General features: G+C 39.1%; 1 protein-coding gene across 1 annotated transcript; it reads right to left on the minus strand.

Moving 5' to 3' along the window:
• Positions 1-4,191: 4,191 nt before the first annotated feature.
• Positions 4,192-7,154, minus strand: LOC122006978 (probable LRR receptor-like serine/threonine-protein kinase At2g24230). The gene has a single exon (XM_042562698.1). The coding sequence runs from the start codon at positions 6,883-6,885 to the stop codon at positions 4,369-4,371; it is 2,517 nt and encodes an 838-aa protein (XP_042418632.1). The 5' UTR covers positions 6,886-7,154; the 3' UTR covers positions 4,192-4,368.
• Between the last annotated feature and the right edge of the window lie 4,553 nt (positions 7,155-11,707).

An 11,707-nucleotide genomic window follows, 5' to 3' on the forward strand; every position in this document is an offset into this window, starting at 1 on the left:
TGGAAGGGTTCCGGGCGCCCTGGGGGGATAAAACTTATCCCCCAACGTTCAGATCGAGTCAAAACTCGATCTGGTCAACTTTACTACTCCGGGCGCCCCGGAGCCCAAAGTCAACAGTTGTTGACTTTTTTGTCCGGGACTTCTTCTCTGGTTCAGTCCCGCCTCGGTCCGGTTCTTCTCCTCCGGATCCGCTCGCTTGGGTGATCTCTGCCATCCGGAAAAGGGCTCACCCGAACCCAACTTCCGATCTTCTCGAGCAGCCTTCCGCTCCGGCTTCTCGTCCCTCGGAATCGCTGCGTGTTTCCTTCTCGTCCACCAGCGTACTCATCCGCAGTCTTCGTCCCTCGGTCGCACCGCGTGCCGACCTTCTCGCTAGCTGCGTCTCTTGCTCCCCGAGCAATCTTCCGCTCCGGCTTTCGTCCCTCGGAACCACCGCACGCTTCCTTCTCGTCCACCGGGGTACTCTTTCGCAGCGCCTCGTCCCTCAGACGTACCGCGTGCCATCCTTCTCGCTAGCTGCGTCTTCCGCTCGAGTACCTGTGCTCCTAAGCTCATGCACACTTAGACACAAGGTTAGAAACAACGCAGGACCTAACTTAACTTGTTGATCACACCAAAATAACCTTGGGGTTCCAACAATCTCCCCCTTTTTGGTGTGATCAACCCAAGTTAAGCTAGGGTCAAAACTAGACATAAAATTAAAACAAGTTATTGCAATAATGTGCAACAAGATAGAAAAAATTAAATTTCAAAAAAAATTTAAATTTTTAATTTTCTACCTCCCCCTAGACTTATACTTTCCCTTCTCCCCCTTTGATCACAATAAAAATGGGGTTTCAAGAAAAACAAACTAAGGGTTTGACACTTAGAAAAATTATAGAAATCTATTTCAATGTTTTTCGGAGAAAAAATATTTCCAAGTTAAAGGAAAAAAATTTCTGAGTCAAAGAATGACTTTTGAAAAATTTCTAAGTTTTCACCAAAAATAAATCTTTCTAAGCCCAAAAATTTATGCAAAAAAAATTAAGAAAATTGATAGCAAAAAAAATTTCTATGCATTTATTTATTTATTTTATACTGATACTTATATCAGCAAGTTTTAAATTTCCATTTTAATTTTCCATAACTTCTCAAATTACACTTTTTCAAATTTAAAGCCACAGATATTAAACATGCAATAATTTGTATCATGTTAATTTCTATTATTTTTTGAATTTCAACTTCACAAAAATATTCAAATAGCATAGATTCTAACTTGATAAAATTTTTCGACAATATAAAAAATTCTTTCGGCAATGTGCAAAATTCGATCGAAAGAATATTTTGTAATTTGCAAGAATTTTTTAACAACAAAAATTCTAATTTACAAGAATCTATTAACAATAGATTTCTTAATTCAAAACACCTTTCCGGTGACTCAATTTCTAAATCGCAAAATTCTTTCGAGAGAGTGATTTGTAATTCAAAAAATTCTTCTAATTTGCATAATTCTTTTGTCAAAATATTTTTAAATTTGCAAATTTCTTTTGATAATATTTCTAATTTGCAAGACAAATTTGACAATTGATTTTCTAATTCAAAAACTTTTTCGGTAATTCAATTTTTAAATCACAAAAATCTTCAGACAATTTTTCTATTGAATTAACCGGTTCTTCAGAAGGTAGAGACCATACCTTACTTACCTCGTTGGCCATTGGTTCTCCCCCTGTTGAATTAATTTCTTCCAAAGATTCTCCCCCTTCATCGATCTCGTGATGTACTTCAGCTGTTGGGGTTGTCTCGGTAATTTCTTCTGTCTCGGATTCTTCTGATGACGGCTCGATGTCTATTGAGGGGACGACTTCAATCGGTTCTTCGTAGAGTTTTAAGAACTTTTCCCAAAGTTCTTTTGCGCTGTTGTATTCGTCAACTCTATCAAAGTCTTCGTTTGGTATTGCGGTTAAAATGTGAAACTCTGCCTGACCGTTTGCCATTGACTCGTCACGTTGCTTCTTATTCCATAGGCGTAGATCGAGTTCTTCTCCATTCGTTGTCTTTGGTGTTTCATAACCTGTTTTCATTATTAGAGAAATATCAATATCAGAGTTAAGAAATACCGTCATTTGTTGCTTCCATGAAGCAAGCTCCCCCTCGAATGCTGGTGGGTAGTCGCTAGCTCCGGTCATTATTTTGTTGCTTCAGACGGCGGTTAGTCCTTCTGAGGCGTACTCGGCTCTGATACCACTTGTAGGACCGTTGGGCCGGCTAGGAGGGGGTTGTTGGATATCCTGCTAACACAAAAGAAAAACAAACCCTCCTCGAACTCTTTAAGCTAACACTTGCATAAATAAACTAAGCGGTAAATTAAAAGCATAAAGAAAAAGCGAGGCAAAAGTATTTACTTGGTTACAACCGATGTGGTTGTTAATCCAAGGAAGATTAAGCTCAATAAAACTCCTTCAGGCGGAGAAGCCTCTTACAATGTTGAAGCGCAGAAAATAAAAGCTTAGACTAAAAGAGAGCGTGCAAGCACTGGATTTACAATCAGTGAGTTCATTCTGAAGCTTCTTGACCAAGGCTATATTTATAGTCTTGGTCGGGGCGCCTGGAAGGGTTCCGGGCGCCCTGGGGGGGATAAAACTTATCCCCCAATGTTAAGATCGAGTCAAAACTCGATCTGGTCAACTTTATTGCTCCGGGCGCCCCGGAACCCAAAGTCAACAGTTATTGACTTTTTCGTCTGGGACTTCTTCTCTGGTTCAGTCCCGCCTCGGTCCGGTTCTTCTCCTCCGGATTCGCTCGCTTGGGTGATCTCTGCCATCCGGAAAAGGGCTCACCCGAACCCAACTTCCGGTCTTCTCGAGCAGCCTTCCGCTCCGGCTTCTCGTCCCTCGGAATCGCTGCGTGTTTCCTTTTCGTCCACCAGCGTACTCATCCGCAGTCTTCGTCTCTCGGTCGCACCGCGTGCCGACCTTCTCGCTAGCTGTGTCTCTTGCTCCCCGAGCAATCTTCCGCTCCGGCTTTCGTCCCTCGGAACCACCGCACGTTTCCTTCTCGTCCACCGGGGTACTCTTTAGCAGCGCCTCGTCCCTCGGACGCACCGCGTGCCATCCTTCTCGCTAGCTGCGTCTTCCGCTCGAGTACCTGTGCTCCTAAGCTCCTGCACACTTAGACACAAGGTTAGAAACAACGCAGGACCTAACTTAATTTGTTGATCACGCCAAAACAACCTTGGGGTTCCAACATTCATTTAAGGCAAATTCTATAAATGCATTGAGAGTTAGCGATGTCTATTACTAGGTTGAATCAAAATTGGACTTTTATTTATATATTGATAGTTTCTACATATTATTGTGATTTTGTGATTATGATATAATTTCATATCAGACCTATATTGATATTTTTTTAATCAATTTTTCCATTAATATTTTAACACCTCCTGAGATATCGAAATAAACAATGGATAATACCGTTTGACTCCTTGCAATCTCAAAAATCCACATGATCTTAAATTAGTCCAATTGGACATGTCTGATCCATCAGTGAATTTTGACCGAAACCCACTGATGGCCCTAGACTAGTCCGATTGGATCTATTTTTGGTCCTATAAATTTTTAAGGGTACAAGGAGTCCAACAATATTATTCATTGCTTATTTCAATTTCTTCCAAGGTGTTAAAATGCTATCAAATGAATCAATTAAATCCTAAATGTCATGGGTTTGATATGATTTTCATATCATACCCATATTATGTAAAAGAAAGAGGAAAGATAAAAGAGGAGAGTAGATGAACGAGAAAAGAGGTTACATTCTTACAAAGAGAGGAAAAAGAAGAAAAAGAAAAATAAGAGAGAAAAGAAAAGAGAAAAACCAAATTTGTCAAGAGGATAGAGAGAAAGAGTACTAGAAAAAGATACACTATTTGATAAATATCAAAATAGCATGCGCTTTTTGATCAATTTAAAAATATAAGTGCACCTTTTGGTAAATTATAGTTGTATCCATCCATCACTAAGTTTGAACAAATAAAGGGGACGACATGATTGATTCTAGGAGACATACATAGGACTGTAAAAATTCACCAAAAAAACACCAGTTCAAACTTTATCACTGTGTCATGACAAGGAGAGGATGGGCATCCCATATGCTGGCAGAAGAAAACCATTGTCGGTAGCTGCACGTCAGGCAGAAGAAATAATGCCATTGCCAAACTGGCGAAAACTGTCTACTAGTTTAATTCGAAGAAAATGCAGCTAACTAGTTTGAGTTCAAAGTAAATTGTGTAAGAGAGAAAGCTACTACTGAACCATAACATATATAGCAGAAGTTCTGAGGGAGGTCATGCCCACTGTACATTAGCAGAAGTTTAGCATAGTGGAACAAGTCGAATCAAAATTTTGCAGTTGAACTCCCAACGACGACAGGCTCAAGGTCCTTGAGAAGGCCAACAATTTGCTGCATCGATGGCCTCTTGGAGGGCAAGTCAGCCGTGCTCAGATAAGCAATTCTCAGAGCTTCCAACATTGGTGCATCAGCTCCTCCTGTTTCCCTTATTTTCGGATCAATCAATCTCGCCAGCTCATTTCTCCTCACCGATGCCCTTGCCCAACTGACCAGAGTGCCTTCCTTGTCCTCGCAGTACTCATCTCCAACTGGTTTCTTCCCTGTAAGAAGCTCAAATAGCACCACCCCAAATCCATAAACATCAGATTTGGCAGCTGCCGCTGCGGTTTCTTGCTCCGAGGATTCTGCCAAACCCGATAAGCCAAAGTCGGCTAGCCTTGGCTCCATAGCCGAGTCAAGATAAATGCTACTTGCCTTCACGTCTCCGTGAACGATCTGGGGAAAGCATCCATGATGGAGAAAAGCCAACGCCCTCGCGGCCCCTAAGGCCATTCTGTGCCTGCATCTCCAAGTAGGCATTCCTTCGGCGGTCCTGATGCTCTGCAAACCAGCGTTCTCTTGCTCCCATGGATCGCTGCTGGTCCAATCATGAAGCACGTTGTGTAGGTTTCCGTTCTCCATGTAATCATATATGGCAATCCTTTGCTCCCCGGCTAAGCAATAACCAGTAAGTGGCACTAAATTGGGATGCTTGATCTGGCCAAGCCTTTCGAGCTCTCGTGCAGCTTCCTGGTCCGTCACTGATGGCACGTGGACCAGAACCTTCATGGCGACGTGAATGCCTCCGGGGAGAAATCCTCCGTAGACTGGCCCGAACTTCCCTTCTGCCAATAAGGTTCCTCTGTCGAAATTCGATGTCGCACTCGAGAGGTCTGCGAAGGTGAAGTTCGACAATGGCTTGTCAAAGACTACTACGGGGACCGAGCTTGCGAGATTGACATCAGCAACCCACGTCGTCGAATCCGAGTGGGAACAGAAGGGACCAGAGAGATTCTGCTCCTCCTTGCACGACAGTTGCTTAATTGCCCACCGTCTCGTCCTTTTCCGGTAGCAAATTAGCAGGGAGATCAGCGCTACTAGCGAAAAGAACACAGAAAAAACTACGACCAATCCAAGCTTGAGATCCATGCGCGACTTTCCTTTGGCTGCAGCATCGTCCGGGTTCACTGCAATCGGGCAATCATTTTGCGACCCGATGAATGACAAATTCATCGATGCGAGCGAAAGATGTTGAGCACAGAAAGTGAGATTGTTGAAGGAAAAATTGAACTTTTCGATGCTGGATAGATTCTGTTGCAGCGACTCGGGGATTTCACCAGTGAGATTGTTCGACGAAAGGTCTATGACGCGCAGGTCCTTAGTCCTGATCTCAGGAATGGTACCGGTGATACGATTCTGTGAAAGATCCAGTACCTTCAAGTGAAGCAACTGAGAAATGCCGCAAGGAATATGGCCAGTGAGGTTGGTTTTCGACAGATTTAGATACTCTAGTGCTGAGGGCAATTGCATGTTGAAAAATTCTTGGCTAGAGAAGTTGTTAAATGCAAGATTGAGATGCTTCAATGATCGCGAATCTCCTAAACCAGGAAAGAAGTCACCAGTGAGTTCGTTCATTGACATGTCGAGATAGAGAAGAGAAGACCAGTTGGCGGCGGAGCTCGGGTTAGCCTCAGTGATGAGGCCGTGGAGGTGGTTGTTCCTCAGGTCGACAACCTGCAAAGGGTGCCGGAAGGCCCCGATATCCAAGTCGTGGAAGAGATTGCCGGAGAGATTGAGATAGGTGATGGCATGCCACCCGGAAAAATCGGGCGTCTTCCCCGTGAGGCGGTTCCCGGAGAGATCCAAGGCGGTGAGGTTCTTGAAGGCGGCGCCGAATCCATCGGGAACGTCCCCTCCCAATTGGTTGTTGGAGAGGTCGATTAAGAGCAGCGAGGCGCATCCAAAAATTGTGTCCGGGATGCTCATCTCTAAGAAGTTGCCGCTGAGATTGAGGAGAGCGAGACTGGCGAGCGAGCCGAGCTCCCTTCGAATCTCGCCGGAGAACCGGTTGTGTGCGAGGTGGAGGCTCTCCATCCGATGAAAGTTGCCGATGTCGGCTGGCAGCGGCCCTACGATGCTATTGTCGGAGAGGTCGAGCCGCGAGAGGGAGCTGCAGAGCTCGCCGAAGTCGGAGGAGAGGGCGGTGATGTTGTTGCGGCTGAGATCCAGAAATCGCAGTTGTCTGAGCTTGGCAATGGTGGTTTGGGGGATCGGCCCGGATAGGTTGAGGCCCGAAGCCACCAAGCCGGTCACTTTCTCAGGCTGCCCCTCGCAGGACACCCCCGGCCACGAGCAAACGTCTGAGGAATTACCCTGGTCGGCGGCCAGGTAAGCGGCCGGCGCCGCCCCCATCTTCCGGAAAAACTCGGCCACGAAGAAGCCGTCCGTATTCGGCACTTGCGCCGCCGGGCAACTCATCAGAAGAGAAACGGAGACGTACAAGGCAAGGAATCTGGTGGCCATTTCAGGAGCTAGCAGACAGAGAGCACGGCACCGTTCTGTTCCTTCATGGAAATTAAGACATAGTCACCTTGTACCTCTCCTTCTCTGCTCTTCGCCTTCTTCCGCCATTTCTGCAGCGCTCTGATTGAGCGTGCGAAGATAAAGAAGGAAGATTTATGAGCTTGGGTTTTGTAATCAAGTTGACAGCACACAAGCTTTTGAGTTTGAAGGAAAAAAAAAAGGAAGACAACGAGGTGGCTCTGCTCCTTGGCTCTCTGCCTTCCAATGCTCAAACCATCGAAATTTAATTAAGAAGGGAGGAAGGAGGTCGGTAATTATTAGTTTGACTGGACTGCGCTTGACTGGACAGGAACAGAACTGGTGGCGCTTGGTTTTTGCGTCATGTTCAAGGCGTTCGCATGGCAGAGCTTTAAAATGAAGCATTAATGGCTAAAAAACCAGCTTCTTCGTCAGATTCATTTTTACCGTTGACGGTGACTAGAAGTCTAAATGTCTTGTGAAATATTCGAATCTGATTTAGAGGGTGTTTGACTAAACTTATTAAAATATAATTTATAAGTTCGTATAATTTTTAAATTATTTTAGGAGCGTTGTTAAGTCTTATTTTAAAAATAAGTTATTAAAGTGTTTGGGTGAACTTATTACAATCAATTTAAAGATATTGATATGTTTGGTATTATAAGATTTTTTTATTAATAAAATTATTAAAAAGGGTATAATAATATTAATAGGGGGTTTTGAGATTTTTATTAATAGAGGATTTTGGGTGAATTTCTGCAGCGAGGGAGAGAAAATTAGAAAGAGACGTTGGCGGAGAAGATGACACAACGTTGGAAGAAAAGTCGACGGAGATAAAAAGATATTAGACTTATAAAAATTTATGGAGGATAAGATGGGGATTTATGAAATTATATAAGGATATTTTAGAGAAATAAATTATTAAAATAAGATCTTTTTTTAAAAGTAAGGTCTTCCATACTTTTTTAAAAATAGCTTATAAGCTCCAAAACAGCTTATTTTGACAGCTTATAAACTATTTGAAAAAAAATTTACCAAACAAATTTGAAGAGCTTATAAGCTCCAAAACAACTTATAAGTTGTTTTAGAGAGCTTATAAGCTCAGCCAAACACCCTCTTAATAAAAATTCATTTGTGCTTATTTAATGGGATTCATTAAGATAAATAAATCAAGATTAAATTTAATAATACTTTGACTCGTTAATTTATAAACACGTTCGTTAAATTTATGAATTAAATTTTAAATAAAAAATAATAATTTTGATATTCAATTGATAGATTTGACATTTTACTTATGAAAGATATAGATAAATATATTAAATTTATTTATTAGAATAAAATTATAAATTTTAATAGGAATATTATAATTTTATCTAAATATATAATTTAGTTTTTAATAAATATTTAAATTTATAATTTATATTTATTAAGTTTCTTTAGGCTCGATAAAAACTCGAATAAGCTCATAAGTTATAAATATATTCATTAAATAAAACTCGAGATGGACTCGATTATAAACGAGTCAAGCTCAAATATTCAAGAGTTCAGCTCAGCTTAGTTCGATTACACCCCTAATGGTGACATAGGATTTTATTAAATAAAATTTTAGGGTCAAAATTTGGTACGTTTGAACATGTCCTCCTGTATATCATGACCACTTATACTAATAGGTAATAGTTATATGTAATTTACCTCTTTCGTGTTAGTCTAGGAATGAGTTGACGAGGGTGTGGCGGTGAGCGAATTGCTTTTTGTCACATTTTTACCATTGGAATTCTGCTCGAGCCATGGTGCCAAGGTAATACATCCAGATTGACAGATTGTCAGATATCTAGGGTTTGATTCCTAGCTACAGTGTATCTATAGAAATTTTTTCTCTAAATGCAAGGCACTATCAAAATATACCGGACTCTTGGACTGTCATTGTATGTATTTTTTAATTTATCTTGATGATCAATAAAAAAAAATTATATTTTTTAATTTATTCTAATAGTCAATAAAAAAAAGTTTTACGTGACTAAACTAAATATTTAAAGACAGTCAATTAAAACTAATTAAATTTATCATTTTTACCATTGGAATTTCACAAGATCTGATTTATAAGTTTTCCTGATAATTGAACCATTTACACAGTCGTAGAATTCAGACCGGATATCCAACAGAAGAGGAAACAAAAAAAAAAAAAAAAAAAATCTGATCTAGTTGTCCAATTAGTTCGGATCGATTTTTTCTTTTATTTTAATAATGAAACCAAAAGAATTGACTATTTGTTTAAAAAAAACTGTAAGTTTTTCATTTCTCTCAAAACTTCTCAATATAAGATGAAGTTATATAGACTGCCGACACTAGGTCAATATATAAATATTAATGAATACTTATTTTATTTAATATATTTTTAAAATCCAATAAATTAAATATATTTGAATTGGTTAAATATAAATATGATTTTTTAACTTAAGCTTTAAGATTTTTTTTTTTTTTTACTTAGATGAGGAAATATGTCCACACCCTATTAGATATGAAGTTATTATATAAACGATAATTAAAAATTATAAGATCAAAATATTTGACAAGAGAAGAGTGAACAAATGATGCTCAATAACTAATTCTAGAGGTGACCGACTTAGTCGTATTAAAGTTTTCTATTTGCCATCAAGGTAAATCGAGAATAGCCCGCAGAGGTCATCCAAGCGACCATCATTCTTAGGTTTGTCATCCCATTAAAAGAAAATGTTTACAGTATATAGTTAGAATTCAAACCTTAGATGCCTGCTTAAACCCACTAACTTCATTTGTCATTTTTTGTAGAGTTTTCTCCAATTGATTAAGTCTTGATTTCAAAATTTGATTTTCAACCTTCAATTTCTTAATTCTTGATTTTTCATGATCACCTTGCACATTTCTCTTCCTAGGTACATATCTAGTCTTCTTAGGGTCCCTTAAATTCTTCTCAACCTTCCTATCTTTAGATGGAGTGGTTCTATTATGATATAATATAAAATTATTATTAAATTATCATGTTTCCTATTTTCATGATAATAAGCATTAAAATTGTAAAATCTTAATCTGACATACTTGTTATCATGACATAATTAATGAATTTGCATTATAAAATGATACCTTGAATTTTAATATAGAAGCTCCTCCGAAGTTTAAGCTTTTTCATTGGTTCTTATTTGAATGACTCCCGCTTGAACATTGATTTTGGTAGTGTCCATTTTGATTACATAAGAAGCACATAATGCTTGCCTTTGTGTATCAAGGTACTAGCCTATTTTAGCTTTGCCTTTGCCCTCGGTGCCAGTTAAAACTTCTTATTCGTTAATTTTATATACTTGTTCTTGTAGTATTTTTTTCCTACACTCAAAGCAAATGATGTAATCTTTATTTTTATTACATAAAATTGATATACCTTCCATGTTGGTAGAGGTGGCTCATGTTTCATTTTCATTGGGTCCAGAGGTTGAGGGTTCCTCTCGTTCTGATGGCAATGGTCTCTCCAGGTCAATTCATGAGGTGGAGGCTTCTTTAATATCTTTTTTGATGTTGAGTACCTCCCAACTTTCGAATCCTTAAGTTCTTAAGCCACTGAGCTTCCCTCCCTGCCCTCATCTTTACTTTGCATTGAGGTTGGATTTTCATGAAGTTTTATTAGCTTCGTCCATAATTCTTTGGCATCCTTTTAATTTCTTAGTTTACACAAAATATCATTAAGAACCAAATTAGTCAAAATTTTGATTACTTTGTTATTTACTTCATATTTTTGGATTTGCTCCTTAGTTCATTTCTTCTTATTGAGAAGTCGTTCAAGGTGAACCAATTTTCAATGTCCATCATCAAGAAATTCTTCACCCTTGCCTTCCATTGATCAAAGCCTCCTAATATGAAAGGTGGAGGTACTCAGATATTGTATTCGAATCCATCTTTGGGGTCCATTCTGAAATCATAACTCCCTCTAATGTTAACTCCTTCGATGTTCAGTCTGATGACTTGTTGGTATTGGAGGGTTCAAAATCACACTTTCTTACTCTAGTTTTTTTCTCCTTCGATGATTAGTCAATGAAGATAAACTTTGTTTTGATACTACTTGTTGAGATCAATGAGAGCTAGAAGAGGGAGTGGTGAATAGCTCATCTCGCGTTGATGGATGGCATAGTGAAAACTTGAAACAACTCAATGCACCATAGTACAAACACGATCAGCTTACTTAATTCACAACCTCCCAAGGTTGCTACATCTAAGGCCTAGTCCTAGCGAATTATCACCACTAAATCTTTTTCTTCTTAGATATCTTCTGGAGGCGAAGAAGTCTCTTACAATATTATTTTTATAAAGCAACGTACAACAAAATAAAGATACAAATACAAATGAAAGGAAAACAACTTTACAAATGGAAATTTTACTTTGGATGCTTTCTTGTTGCTTTAAATTGCCTCTTGATGGTAAAAAAATATAGTAGCATTGTTTCTAAACCATCAAGAATCGATGTCTTCAATTTCCTAAAAACCATCTCTATAGGATTGTTGTAGGGCTGATTTTGTCTATCAATTGATTGATCATTATCATCAATCAATTGCTCTATTGAATTGACTATTGCACATGTAAAACGACTCTTACTAACTCAATTTGACTATCATCAGTCTACTGCTAAACCTTATCAATCGATTGATGATCAATGAGTCGAGTTTAGAACATTCTGTTTGTTACTACAGTGTCATCATTCGATTGCTCAAATTCAATAGTTGACTGATTGGCAACCAGTCGAGTCGATCAATCAATTTTCGAACTTTTTATTTTCTACTTT

This window comes from Zingiber officinale, chromosome 7B, assembly GCF_018446385.1.
Source record: "Zingiber officinale cultivar Zhangliang chromosome 7B, Zo_v1.1, whole genome shotgun sequence".
Lineage (NCBI taxonomy): Eukaryota > Viridiplantae > Streptophyta > Magnoliopsida > Zingiberales > Zingiberaceae > Zingiber > Zingiber officinale.

Excerpts from the sequence above, each read along its gene's own strand:
- LOC122006978 (XM_042562698.1), bottom strand. The coding sequence starts at position 6,885 with ATGGCCACCAGATTCCTTGCCTTGTACGTCTCCGTTTCTCTTCTGATG.